The 15,309-nt window shown below is 38.3% G+C and overlaps 1 protein-coding gene across 6 annotated transcripts in view; it reads left to right on the plus strand.

Annotated features, from left to right (window-relative positions):
* The window catches only part of zgc:66433 (uncharacterized protein LOC321250 homolog), a 39,288-nt gene that overhangs the window by 6,022 nt on the left and 17,957 nt on the right, over positions 1-15,309 (plus strand). Inside the window, exons 1-3 of one of the 6 annotated variants that reach the window (XM_061275702.1) lie at positions 3,765-4,307; positions 9,570-9,619; positions 12,487-12,569. In XM_061275702.1, the coding sequence (XP_061131686.1) occupies positions 4,290-4,307; positions 9,570-9,619; positions 12,487-12,569 (151 nt within the window). In that variant the 5' untranslated portion in view covers positions 3,765-4,289. Of the gene's footprint in view, positions 1-3,764; positions 4,308-9,465; positions 9,620-12,486; positions 12,570-15,309 lie in introns of those variants that run through there. The other 5 variants (XM_061275730.1, XM_061275737.1, XM_061275747.1 and 2 more) reach the window with 5 other exon arrangements.

The following is a 15,309-nucleotide window of genomic DNA, read 5'->3' on the forward strand; positions in this document are numbered from 1 at the left end:
ACTGTACAGATGTAAATTTTATCAGTCCTATAAAATATTGATTTAGATATACTACATTATACAATAGAAAATTAGGAACATGTTCCGAGGAAACAAGATGAAAGTTGTGACAACATAGAGCTCATGGACATAAAAGCGATGATGAATGAATGAATTATTCCATGCTATTGCCGAAAGCGTTTTAGCGCTGCCCAATCATGTTGTTCCAATGTTTTCCCGCTTATTTGTGTGTATTATGCTTTTTACTTTCTTTCTTTCTTTCTTTCTTTCTTTCTTTCTTTCTTTCTTTCTTTCTTTCTTTCTTTCTTTCTTTCTTTCTTTCTTTCTTTCTTTCTTTCTTTCTTTCTTTCTTTCTTTCTTTCTTTCTTTCTTTCTTTCTTTCTTTCTTTCTTTCTTTCTTTCTTTCTTTCTTTCTTTCTTTCTTTCTTTCTTTCTTTCTTTCTTTCTTTCTTTCTTTCTTTCTTTCTTTCTTTCTTTCTTTCTTTCTTTCTTTCGAAAATTGTCCTTGTCACCATCACGTTTCTTCGGTAAACACATGCCATTTCTAATGGAAAATTAGAACTTTTCTTTTTGGGTGTGTTACGATGCACCCACCTTGGGACATTACATTATTGAACCACAGACACATGTTCAAGGAATGACGCACAGATGACTAAGTCAGAGCATGTTAGAATTGAGAAATTTACTCTCTGTTAGTGATACTCATGTTGTTCCAATTTCCCCTCCTTTTTCACATCCAGCACATTATTTTTGTGACTAGATGTGCTGTGAGTCAACGCAGCTTTATTCCATGATCTTTTTTTTTTTTTTTTTTTTGAAAGCTCGCTAATTCTCCACCAATTTTCACCAAGTTGAAGTCTGCCTCTTCTCAAAAATCACCACATAATAAATTCAATAAAATTTCCCTCTGAGAGGATCCACCCTGGGAGGATTGAGCAACGGTCCAGCTCAAAATCAAGCCTCATGTCACCTCGTGGCAACACATAAACGCACAGATAAGCCTGTGGAGCTGAACTTGCAGTCCGTATTTACAATAAGCTCCCTACTTACTGTGATCAGCTGCGACAGGCCGTTTGCAGTCTCTTGCCCCCGAGCTTACATCAAATGAGTAACATAAGGCCCGTCAAGCATCCCTTGTCTGTGTTAAATCGAACAATGATGACCACAATACACCTCCGGCTCATCCCTTTTGTTGTTCACTTTCTGGTAGTGGTGAGGCATATAGTGGCTGCAAAATGAATGGAAGACCCATCACAGACATTTAGTCATCAATACAAGCCGCAATATTGATTTTTGTGCACAATGGAAACTCATTTTTTGGAAGTGGAGCATGACAATGTAGCAGGTTGTAACGGTTAAATCCGGTTCAATATGCACCAGCAGGCAACAACATTATGACTACGTGCACATTATAAAGATATCCAAAGACTACATGCACATTATAAAGATATCCAATGCCAATGGAAGATCAGAATTAGAACAAAAAAAATGTATATTTGTAAAGACAGGTTCATAACTGGTCAGCGTTTCTATATTTTATGTACATACAACACAATGTGCTATATGTAATATGCTGATATGAAGTCCAATTTCAAAGCAGTAATATAAGACAACAGTTGCTGAATTATTTGCACAAAATTATCTGGTATCTATTTGTGAGGCTTAAAATGTTGGAAGCAACAATAAATATAATGCAGTGTCATATAGTACATGTGCGCACAGTTTCAAGCTTTCGTGTCTAAATGTGTGACATTGCTCTTAGATTGGGTTATAGTGTGCATGTCCCATCAATGTTGTAAACACAAACAGTGAGTGTGTGTGCTCAATGGGCCACTGGCGAATTGCTGAAAATCATTCTACAGTACTATATCCGAGGATAACTACTACAATGCAGTGCAAACATGGCAACACAAAGACGAGAAATGATGGTTGTGAGCTAAATATCACTTAATGCAGGGATGGGCAATTGGTGTACCCTTAATTCATTAAAAATAAAAAAATGGTAAAAAATTGTTTCTTTTTATACAAATCCAAATAATTCTTCAAAAAAAATGAAAAACATTCACTATATCTTTCCATAAATTGTGGGGGGTAAATGGGGAAATAAAAACAAAAACAACAAAACAAATACTGACAAACAAATGTTGAAAAAATACAATATGCCAATTTGCTGGTGCTAAACTGCAAATAAGCATCAACGGTAGTTTTAAGTTGTAATACCACCATTCACCACTAGGTGGCAGCCGTGCCTTGGTTGTGCTGCATACTACTTCCAATGTACTGTAGTAGTAGTAGTAGTAGTAACAGTACTGTAGTACTCCTGCCCGATACAAGAAGATGAGTAGGTCTAATATTTTTTTGTGAGTTTGGAATGACATTCAGGACAAACGTAGTCCCCCAATACTATTAACCTTTTGAGTGAGTTGAAAAATTAGGTCTTGTGCTTGATGTTGGCTTGCTGTTCAGCAGTTTAGTGCCGTCCTTGAATGGTAAAATTTGATGCGAGAGTCCTTTGCACTGCCAAATATATTTGTGTTATTTTCTAGTTTGCTTCAAAATATTTGTTGTTGGTTTAGAATAATGAATATTTTATCGACGATTTCATCACTGGCTTCACCAGACTGTTGCATTCTTTATTTGAAATGATTTTCCAGGTCTTTGCTTTCCGTTATTTGTTTCTTGAGGTTTTTCTATTCAGTCTCTTCTTCAGAAGGTAAAATGCAGGCTCTATTGAGTTAAGGTATGTTTTGGGTCATTATCTTGTTGCATGATGAAGCTTCTCAGATTTAGTTTGGAGGCATTTTTCTGTAAACTCTCAGACAAAATAGATTTCAGAATTCATTCTTTTGTGACCGTCATGAGGTACATCATCAATAAAGCTGCAGCTGTAAAAAAAAAAAAAAGCGCTTTACATATAATTTAATGGTACAACTCCAAAAACACAAATTAATATACATTAGTGGTAAGAAATATATGAAGTAAACACCAATGGAACATTAGCAACAAAGTCAGTCAAAAGGCAAAGAATAAAAATGCTTCTTCAAACAAGTTTTAAAGCTGTACAGAGAGGGGGCAAACATTTAAGGGGAGGTCATTCCAGAGGGAAGGACCAGCAACAGAAAGGGCCTGCTTTGTCTTCTGCACTTCCAGTAGACTCTAGTCTGCGGACCTGATGGTCCCTCATTAGAGCCTGAATTTTAGCTCTCGAAGTGGAGAGTGAAGGGAGAAACTATCTAGATGTACGTAAATACCATAAATATTAAATAAAGCTAGTGCAGAGAGAGAAAAAATGCAGTGTTCAGAATTCGATCCAGTATAGAGATGCAAGCATCAATGTTTAAAGTGCTCTGCTAATATTAATGCTTCTAACTTGCGCGACGTGAGCTGCCGTGCAGATGGATAACGACCATAGACACAGCTCTAAAATGGCTCTGACGGATCATCAATATACCTTAGGTCTAAAGAAGTATAGTATATTTTACACACCTTAACACTTGTCTCGCTGACATTTGCCAGATGAATATATAATATGCCGTGCAACATAGCATGCATCATATGGGCCAATAGCAGATTTTGCATTTGTTACCATTAAAGATGTCCCAAGATTTTTGGACTTCTTTCTACAAACTCAACTATATGCTTAAGAATTTGCAATATGCACAATTTAAGAAGACAGAAGAGTAGAGTCCAGGAAGTTGAGTGGGCAGTCTCGCCCTCCTCCCTCCCGCGCACCTCCCGCTGCCCTCCTCCCTCCGCAGCATTACCATCCATGGTGACCGGGACAAGAGGAGCGAGGCATGCAGCAGTCAGCCACTTTGTCATGTAGTCCATTGTTTCGCCTTAAGTTAAACATTGCACTGTAGCTCTCAGAGGATCGCTTGCAAACTACTGAAGGAAAAAAAAACTGTTTTTGAAGACGCACAAAATCCGGACTCATCTGAAAAGAATGATGGTTTTGTGGTATTGTGCATTCAAATCCTGGAACGGTAAAGTTTGCCTTGCTTTCCTGCCTTCCTTTTTTTTTCCTTTGGCCAACATTTGGTTAAAGGGAATTCTGTATGTAATCTGACTACAGTGAAGCTCCATAAGTGGGAGGAACTTCAGAGGATAGTTTGACTGGGACGAGAGTAATCATCTCACACTGAGAAACAAATTTAAGACCGAAAGAGGTCCTTGCTTCTGCGTTTCATGCAACAGTTTCTGCAGTTGGACAGACATACGCGAGGAAGATCCAATTGATTATTACAACCAAGATTTGAGTCCTTCTACGGCACCGCCGGAATGTATGGATGCTTCAAGATCAAAAAGTAAGTTTCCTCTGTCATTGTACGTATGTCTAGCAAGCAGAACAAGATGTTTGATATTTTTTAAAGGCTGCCAAGCCATTTTCATCCACATTCCGTGGTGAGTGGATATTGATAAGCTGAGTGATTATAAATTTGCACTCTGCGGGTTAAATTCCAAGTGTGCTGGTTTTAACTTGTATGTCATGCTGTCACCCCACAGAGTTGAATCAGTGTTTTGTTTTGTGAATGCCAGCTAATGATGCTTTTGTTTGTCTTTGTTTGTTGAGACAGTTGATGACTTGTAGTTGCCACTGACGGTCAGCTGGATGACTCAGAGCTGATGGACTGATTTTTTTTTGTTAGTTTCTTTTTCACACTGTGAGTAAATCATTGGTTACACAATTTCAAAAATGAGCCTGCTTTTTGTTGGTGGTTGTTATGCAGGAGAATCAGCATCGGTCATATTCTTGCTCAGTTGATGGCTTGCTTTGGATCTTGCTGAAGTCCCCGCGTGATTTACTGTTGGTGCTTTGAATTGGTTACACGGTATATATAGAACTTTACTGGGCTTGGCAGTGTGATTGGAGCACAGACGTTTGGTGTAATAAGCGCTTTTAGCTACAGTCAAGCATAATTTTTGTACTAGATGTGGTGTGCACCAATTGCCATTTGACCTTTTTTAAAAAATGTGAGCTTTTAAGCTTAACTTGGTAGATATGAGAGACAAACATTTGCTTTGTTTATGTGGCACGTTGATAGAAAGTGTGCTCATGTATACTATAGGTGGTCAGTTCAACTCTGAGACAGGCACATAGCTTGCTTGAAAGAATTATCTTTATAGTTTTCATTTATTATCATTTTAACTGTCTGAAAATACAGTTTTAAAGTTGACTGTGCTTCCAGTAGTCGCACGTTAAATGGGTTACATACATAATTTAATTAAAACTCCTGAATACTTCAATATATCAAGATTTTTGTGTCATGAGTATCTTTCCTTGGGAAAATAATTCTGAACAAGGCAACATTGTCACATTAAATGGCATCATGCTGCCGAGAGAAGAATGTTGTTGCTGTACAACTGCTTCAGCCAGCAAACGACAAATGTGCCTGATGGTCAGACCCTTGTTCATGGAAACAGAAGGATATTTATTTTTGAGCTCTCTGTTTCATCCCAGACACAAAGAAGTTGGGTACTCCGGTAGTGCCGGATCAATGTGTTCCTAAAATGGACCACAAAAATCAGCTTAAAGTAGATGGCCCATAGAATTCTGCAATTAATGGGGCAAAGCTGCTTAATATTGTTTTGTTTGTTTTTCAGTGTATTTTTACATCCAGGTAGGCTCCGTCTGTAATACGTAAAGAATAAGAATGGCGTTTAATTTCACAATATTACATGGAGAAGTTTTTACTGTACAAGCAGAAGCCCACTAGTGCAGCAGTTGGCCGCGTTTGTTTAGCAGGAATGGTGATGTGAATGAATGTAGCACAGACGGGGGCAGAATGACTGATGGCAATGTTTGGTCAGGTTCTGTCTGGAGTCCTTGTAAGGTCCGTTGCTAAGAAAACAGTTGCATTTCAAGCAGGAGAGTGTGTGTGATGGTGGGGGTAAGGGTGGTTTGCAAATGTGTGCGTTTGAGCATCCCAAGTTGTAAGTATTTACAAGTATGCTGCTGTACACCATCCTCCAGATAAGAGAAGTTCTGTTCTAACCAATGAGATGAGTAACAACGGTCCTAATGAAATTTATTCCAGATGTATACTGTATACTCTTACAAAGTACTGCACTGTGTCAAGCATATTGTAAAAGCTTGTGTAATTGTCCCAGTGAGCAGTAGAACACGGTTCAGGATATCCTCTTTGACAAATTCCTCAAATTTCCAATTGAGTGATTTCCCCGCAGCTATTCAGGCCTTGACTAGTTCACTTTGTTACAGGCCTTTTTATTTGAAAGACTCGACTCGTGGCCAAGCTGCCTTGTGACTGACTGTTGGATTACTTGCGTGCAAAACAGCATTGAAATCAAAATTCTAGAATCAAAAACACTCAATCGGACCACTCTGATCTTTCAGAGCACCTTGAGCTGACTATTTTTGATAATGTCTCATAAAACTAGAATGACACAGACACACACCATCTTGCCGCTTTAAGAAAAATATTTCGAACATGTATAAAACAATAAAAATTCTATTCGAAGTACAAGAAAACAAAACAATTCAAACAAACATACACACAACTACTAATCATCAAATGAGAGTTGCAAGAGAAAAATCAAGACAGTACGAGTATTTTAGACATGCAGTACATCTTTGAAGGAGTGTCTGCTCATCTGTCTTTCATAGTAGGAAAATCTTTTGCCGACATGTTTCCTCTTGAGAGGTTCTTTTGGTATTTAATCAGTCCTCCTGCCATTCTCATTTTGATATCATACAACCAGAGTTTTAGTGACGTACGAATGTTGCAATAGCGCGAGTCATGGAAAAGCAACAAAGTGTGTTGGATGGATAGATGGATATAGATAGTGGACGTATTGATCCCAGGGGGGAAATTCAGTGTTCCAGCAGCATTCATACCGTAGAGTGGAAGTTTACAGAAGGCCAATTTATTTTCCCTTTAAAAGTTGTCGTGGATTTAGGTAGAAATTCAATCAGCATTTAATATAGTGTACCATCTCAATCACATATATCATCTTCGGGATGAAGCTTCACTCTTGTCACTTTCCACTGCATCTCTTCGCCATCCTTTGCGTATGACGCCTAGTGCTACTGCTCATATATTCTCATAGCCTTCTTTCCAGATTCCCTTTTGCATTTCCGCCTCTCTCTGTAAATTGAAGGCCTGTGGCTCATCATCAAGTCACCAACGTCACATTACCAAACTCAATCCATCTGCACTCTACACTAAGGAATCATGTGCTCACAATATGTGCGAATGTGTGGGATATTTTTATAATTAAGTTTAATGTTTGCCTGGTACAAAACTGAACTCAATTCAATACCACAATAGTGTTTTTTTATTTTTTCCTGCAGGAGCTTGTTGAGAAATTCCAACTCCGATATTACTATTAAAAAAAACATCCAGTCAAGTGGGATATTACTACAACAGTGACCTTTTATACCATGACTACTGCATTTAAATAAAAGTGCATGACAACTTTACACTCTTTCCTAGCATTGCTTACATACGGGAGCCATCATACCTCATTTACGGCTCAAATATATCTCAATGTGTCATCATCCCTTCATTCAATGTCAGGACTGAAAAGAGAGAAAACTAAGTTTGGAAAAATATGTGGCAAAATAATCAGGGTAAAGCGAGTGAAAACCTGTCCTGCCGATATTTTAAACACTAATATTGAATTTCAGAAAGGTTTTCCTGAATTGCATAAGAAGTGAGGGAGATACTATCACGATAACCTCGCTGAATTCTGCAGTAGTGTGCCTTAGTTGTAAAGCCTTTTTTTAAATTCAGATTTAGAAAGAATGAAATACATTTTTATGTTCCAGGTTTGAGAAGATGTTCTTGTCAGCAGTCATCTTATTTAGCCTGGATGTTGTTCATTAACAAGTGCTGTGCGCCTGTAGTGCAGTGAGTCTGGTGACACTGGTTTCATTTAGGAATTAAGGCGAATTAGACTGGATTTTTGTTGCGTCATTCAGGCAGTGGCCATAAGAATAAGCTTCACCAATTTGACTGTTCGCTTGCACACATCCCTCACTTCTGCAGGAATTCGGAATGCACGTCTAACCTCGGCAGACATTTTGATTGTCTCATTTGTACCCACTGCTTCGACGCAAGTCTTTATACTGCGTGTTTAGATGTGAAACTGATGTTATTTTATCTGCCTAATAAAGGCAGGCATTTATGTGCTAATCCATTATGTAAGAATTCTGGCACGCACACGCACACGCACACGCACACACACACACACACACACACACACACACACACATAGACACACACACACACACGCACGTGCTTGCCTCGTCGAGGGCTATTGGGTTCCAGCTCAGTAATACCGTGTTGACACTATTGTGGTTTTAAGAGATTTTTTTATTTTTTTAATTACCGTATATTTTGCCCTATTAGGCACACCGGGGTATAAGGCGCACCGTCAATGAACGGCCCATTTTAAAACTTTTTCCATATATAAGGCGCACCGGACTATGAGGCGCATAAAATAGAAGCTTTACTGCAACAAACTGAGGTTGACTAGGGTTGCGGTATGCACCCACTAGCCAATAACCAACGAGCCCTCTGTAAACAATCGCGTTTCTCAAACGACCCTAACCCTATAAAATTATTGGAACTGACTAAAGTACAATCTAACGCATTGGTACTACTTACCTATGTTTCCCTTCCATATCGATCCGTGGAAAGAAAGAGAACAATCAGATGCCTGCATTTGTTCGGCAAAATAAAGCACTTAAGGCCTGAATGTGGCATTTGAGGTTTTGCATGTTCAGACCTCCAGAATGATGAAGCTTGTTTTTATAGGTGAACTTAAACTTAAATGTTTCAACAGAATAATACAGGTTTCAGAGTTTAGTTATGTGTAAAACTATATTTTGGTTTGCCCCTGGTCCCCATTTTTCAATTGTACTAACAGAATGTTTATATTCAGCCCAAATTTATTTCTAGCAATACAAGAAGGAACTTCCTACTCAAGCTGGTGCACAATAATTTCTGTTTTGTAAACATACTTTTGTATCTAAAACACTCTTCAGAAATACTTTATATATTTGTAGTGTCTGTGGGAATGTTTGTCTATGGCGTTCAGAAAAACTTTAGTAAGAGGTCACTAATGTTGGGCCAGCAAGGTCTTGTCTGTTCTGTTCTTCCACACCAAACCCATCGAAGTACGTTAGCCTAAAATGAACTGCCAACTAGCTCATTGTTAGGTGCTTCTTTAAATGGTCATAGTGCTGATGCGTGATCAATTGAATGTCAGGGTGTAACAGTGGGCTTTTTGCCATGTTTAGTTCAAAAGGACACCGGTGCTTTCTGCTGGAAGGGCTCTTCTGTTTACTGTAAGTTTGCTTTCCTGCTCCTCTTCCCGATCATTCGTTTATCTAACTGCTTTTTCTTTCTCTTCATGTTGCTCTTTCCCACAACCCCATCTGTGACTCCCTCTGCTCTTGCGATCTTTCTCCCTTATTTGTCCCCACTGTTTTCTCATAAGCTCCCCCTCCGTCATTTCCTTTGCTCTTCATGAATGACCTCATCGTGACTGCTCATCTTTTCTCTTCCTTCATTCTTCTTTTTCGTCCCCCATCTTTCTCATAGATGAAGCGGAGGATGTCACCGTGGGGAGCCGGCTTTGGAAGTGGGCGAAGGTCAGTCATTTAGACCCCCAGCTCCCTGACACCGAAAATAAGGCTATGAAACCTTGTGGATTTCTTAAAGTGGACAATACTAAGGACATTTGGTGTGCAAACCTTCATTTGTCTTTTAGGAACACACAAAAACTGGCACTGTACAATGTTGGCAGATGACCGATAATAAAGGCCCAAGCTCAAATGCTTCATGGGCTTGATCACATGAATGATCCTAACCTTTTGCGTGAATGGGGGTGGAGGGTAATTATTGGGGTATAATTTTAACATGAAAATCGGTGCAGGTTTAGCCCTTCCTTTAACATGAATATTGTTTTAGAGCCTGAAAAATCATTTTTAGAGAAGCTTTTAAAAGAATAAGCATTGTCATTTCCGATGCAGTGCTGAAAGTGGCGTTTAGTCTCGGCAGGTCTAAATCGTGTTGAAGTGTTTCAAAGATCAACTTTTGCACAACAGAAAGGTAAACTATTTCAATATTTTATTTCATAGTAGCATTTAAGTTTCCCGCAAAACATCTCTCGAATACCCAAATCATCTAAGCAGGACTGAACATTTTCAGTTGCAATAGATGTATTGGGTAATGCCCCTCAAGTGGCAGAGAATTTGGATCCGGCTGCAATGTCTGATCTAAACCGAGACGATGGGGGGTCTTGCCTACACCAGATGATCTTTTCAATGAATATCATGAGTACTTTAAAGATTAGCAGCTGCTACTTTATCTCATCTTCCAGCAATCTTTAATATCTCTTTTTAGCCAATTGAAGGCCTGGACGTCCTCTCTCTGCCTCTCACAACAAAAAAGTGCATGTGGTCTGTTACGCTTGTATTTTACCTGCTTGCAGCCTTATTTGGACCTTAACTGTTGTTGCAGCATACATTTTATGAGCAAAGAAACATTGGCAAACAGTCATACAATTGTGTGATTTCATTTGGAAGAAATTTGTTGCCTCGTGTTTATTTGTGCCTCTCCACATATGTGAAATTCTGGCACGGAAGTGTGTAGGTCTGTTGCTGCTGCCATTTGTAGCATTCACAAGTCACAGATGGTTAGACTTCCTGATTCGTTTTAAAACCAGACAATAGTTCATAATGTGGATTGCCGCCATCTTCAAAAGTGAAGTACAACAGCAATGATCCAAGCAGTAAAGTCATGACGTTCCTTCGTTTGGCAATCATTAGCTTGGACTTTCCCTGACAGGTCATTTGCAAGCGTGACTTTAAATGGATCACTTTTAAAACAGTACGCCATACACTCCCTTTTAGTCGAAAGGAATAGGAAGAGCTCAACGCCAGAACTGAAGTAGATTGCGGTTGCCAGATGGAGAGCAAAAACTGAATCATATGATGTGGTCCATCAAAGAAAATTGCCTGCGAGCCACGAGTACACATTCAGTCTTTTTCCAAAAAGTTAAAAAGGGCAGGCTGATCTGATTGGTTTGATTGTTGAATTTTCTGACTCCAAGGTTTAAATTAATTGTTGGTTTGGTCACAAAGCACTAAACTCCAATTCCGTTTGTCAGTCTCACTACTGAACCCACAACAAACGCACGCACGCGCATGCACATATACTGAAAACACAAGGTTTACACAACCTAATAACAAAAGACCAACACTGGCACTTGTGATACTGAGGGTCCATAATAGTCTTTCCTGAGAACCGTATTGTTTTCTGTGTTCAGATCTGGGAGGAAGTGATTCCATCACTACTTTTGAGAATATTACTGACTTAATGTCTGTGTGTTGGGGTAAAATGCTGTTCTTCTTCTTTCCGTTCTGCAGAATGGAGAATTAGGAAAGCTTTGTGCAAAAGGGGGTTGGTTATATTTGTTGTTGTATAAATGCCATCAGCATGTGATAAACTCCGGAATGTTCCATTTGCTACAATTTTATAATCTAAACACAGATGACAAGAAGCTTGTAGGCTACTTCCTTAATGTAAAAAGAGGACAAAACAGAAACAAGCATAATGGTGAGCGTTGTCGACTTGTAAACCTAAAACTATTTTTTTTTAAAACGCCAGCACAACAAAAATTACTAGTAGACCGTTTAAATAATAATAAAAATAATAATAATAATATAAAATAAAAGCTGGGCTTGCTTCATAATGTGAGAATTTACATTCAGAAGTGATTGAACTGATAATTAATAAAATTATAATAAAATAAAATGAAATACTAATAAAAAATTGATAAAATAATTGTGTTGCACGGAATTCTTTGTATTCCCAGCAGTGTGACTAATACTGAAAGAACATACTGTAATTCTAACACATCCTTAGACCCCTTTGATTAAGTATTTTATTAATGATCACCTTTCCAAACACAAAATAGCAGGCAAATGCTAAAATTCAAGTACAAGGAAAAAACTAAAAACTAAAGTCGTCAAACTAAAAAAGAATTGCTCAGCATCCAAATATTCCATCATTTGACAATTTTGGGGCTGTACCCTTATTGACTCAAACTTTCTGGTGTCCAATGAAATATTAACGTTTAACGAGAAACTGCAGGTACTTTCAATATGAAAACACTTCACCATGTCTGGCTGAGTGACAGGACATGGGCATCAGCAGCAAGCGATGGTAAATATAGCTCAGACGCCCCCGTGGGATTATTTGAACTTGATTGTGCAGTTTGTTTGAGGTTCTTGGATTGTAGTAAAAATAGAAATGCCTTTATTAACTGAAAATAGTTTTGTCCTACCCAGCTATTACGAGACACAACTTTAACTTGAATTACACTTGAATCACATCGTCATCATGTGAGTTCAATCTCCTTGCAAGTGGACAACAGTCACATTTATTAAAAAGAAAAAAGAAAAAATCCCTTCTGGAGGGTAGAGGCGGCTCACCATGCTCATTTCTTTTGCAGCAGTGACCCTGCAGCCATGGCATCAGGACCCCCAGATGTGATGGCCAACCAGGAGCCTGTTGAGGTTGTGGAAGAGTGCTCAGGTATATTCATTTACTGAATACAACGTAATGTAAGTTATATTATTCTAAATTTCTGGATTTACTTTTAGGCAATGTTATACTTATACAAAATTCAATGGCTGTATTGTCTGTTTTATTCAGAATTTTTATATTTTATAATAATTTCACAGTTTTAGAATTTAGAGGTTGCACGACAGATTAAGAGAAAAGATACATAGAGATACTTGCAGAAGGATATTATTTTGAAAGAAAATGATGTTTTATCAGCGTACCATGCAGCAGATATTTCCAGGCCACTGGAGATATTTCTCTGGTCTTACTGAAGGTGCTAGCAGGAAATGAAGCAGAGATACACCTAAAATTGTCTCACATGCCCAAGCACATCACACTGTCTGTCACGCAGATAAATAACACGTGATGATGTTATGATTGTAACAAGGAGGCAGTGTTGTGTACGGCTCTCACACCATGTCCTGTTGTTCTCAACTTGATTCCAGTGATAGTACTGAACAGATGACTCATCTCCCTTTCGGGTCTCGTAGATTGTTTTGTGCTTTGATTGAATCCGTAGAATGAGATTCCTTGGAGCTGTCTGTCCATCAGCCCACATTTAGTACTGACAGTTAATTGTAAAAATAAAAATTGCATTAAATCTTACTTTTAAGAAATGTGTGTTTATTTAAAACCCATAAATCCGTGATAGGCTTTTCTCCTGCTGCTTGTTTATTCTTTTAGTTCTTCCAGTTAGTACTTGAAAGTCATAACGCCAACTGCTCTGAGAGACAGCATGACCTCATACTTTCATTCCTAACACATGCCGATGCAATGTCAGTCTCAATGTGCTTCACCTCTTTCTTTTTTCTTCCATGTCAAAGGTCACAGTTTTCCCGTGGTGTGTGTTGTTGGTCGATTCCCTTAGCAGCATATGATAACATATATGTGTGCAAGTAATAATAGTGAACAAAAGTGTATCGAATAAAATATATTTTTTTCCAAAAGTTACTCAGGCTGACCTTCCTTTACCTTAGCAGTGTATTGCACCTGAAGTGGCAAAATAAAAGTACCTGATAGTGTTTCAACCTGACTTTCACGTTTGTATTGCAAAGGCCCCTGAAGACTCATCAAGAGCATGCTGGAAGCTCTTCAAGTACAGCTAAAGCTGTTCACTTTGTGAAATGAGAATTAGTTGCCAACATCCCCGCAAACGCACAAAAAAATGACTGGGAAAAACACGGTCCTTCATGTTTGACATAAAGGTAGCTAATCTGGGTAAATGAGGCATTTTCAGGCAAAATGTGCACTTGTCCTCAGATTCCAAACATATTTCCAACTGTAATTTAGTTTAATCGAGACTAGAAGGAATGCTGAAGTATTCTTTCATACATGACTCAGACAAGTAAAATGAGATTCATGGCAAATGTTTTAAAACACTAACATAATAAGCTCTTCAAGCAATGTTTTTATGTCTCCCTGACGCAATATAGCTGATCTAATGATCAGGATGCTTATACAGCTTCTGCAGATTGATGGATTATTTGATGAGTTGATTTAGCTGTGTTGCACCAGGGAGACATCGAAAACATGTAAGACTTGACCCCAAGAACCAGGATTGTTGAACCCTGCCCTAAACTGTATGTTTGGGTGTTTCTTTTCCTCATCTCAGTATTGTGCTAAAGCGCTGAATTGGTCTTTTTAGTTTTTTCAAATAACTAGATAATGCAGGTTAGGATTAGGCTGGGAGGTAGACTGTCTTTCACCTAATGTACACTCAGTCCTGCATTTTTTTTTTTTTGCTGTAGCTGTTGTATTGGAACAAAGAGACTTAAATTAGAGTGAAGTGAAAAAAGGCTTGATTTGTTGCAATCGCTTGTATCGAGCATGTGACCCATCGGCATCAGAAAATGGGCTTTCATGACAGCCTCTCTTGTTTACTTTTGATTGTATCTTCAGTTTCCTCTTCAGCATTAAAATGCATACGCTTTAGAGTCAAAGATGTATGGGCCAGCCCCAGAAGAACCCAAATCATGACTGTAATTCACAGATGAGTGTGTATGTTTGGGATCAGGTTCTTTTTTTGCTCCAAATTGTCCATTACTTGGGTAAAGGTTAAGCTTTGTGTGGTCAGGCCGTAAATCTATTTCTCGTAGAATATAAGACTTCGCTTCTGCGCTCTTGCAGTTTGTTAATATCACTTTTTTCTAAGGTGTATTTACAGCTCTCAAAATCTTAGGTCTGCATCAACTCCTGTCTTTGGGCTACTTGCTGGATGTCTGTTTCTTAATCCACCAGTGGTTTCTTCCGATGTTAGGACAGTCCAAACCGTGTCAAACCAGCTATTGCCAATGTTTGTGTCTAGACTCTCTTCGTTCCTACCTGCAGATAGCTCTTGGGTTTTCATCTTGGTTTCATTTCAGAGTAGTTTTTAATTGTTAGTTATTAAATGTAGTTTTCAGGTAAATCTAAAACTGCACATTTTTGTTTTTTTGCAAGAGAAGTAAAATATTGGTCTTACTCTTATTGTGGAGCCATTAACCTCTGGCATGAATAAGTTGAACCAGTTAGAATTATGTTATACCGTTTTTTTCCGTGTATAGTGCGCAAAATTTTACTAATTTATTGTCCTAAAATCCGGGGTGCGCATTATACATGGGTACAAAAAAAAAAAAAAAAAATCTTTTTTTTTTAATTTTTTTTTTTTTTTTTTTTTTTTTTTTTTAAGTCCCAATGATCGTCACACACGCAGGGAGGCAATGGGTCCCAT

This window comes from Syngnathus typhle, linkage group LG1 (assembly GCF_033458585.1).
Source record: "Syngnathus typhle isolate RoL2023-S1 ecotype Sweden linkage group LG1, RoL_Styp_1.0, whole genome shotgun sequence".
NCBI classification, from domain to species: Eukaryota; Metazoa; Chordata; class Actinopteri; order Syngnathiformes; family Syngnathidae; genus Syngnathus; species Syngnathus typhle.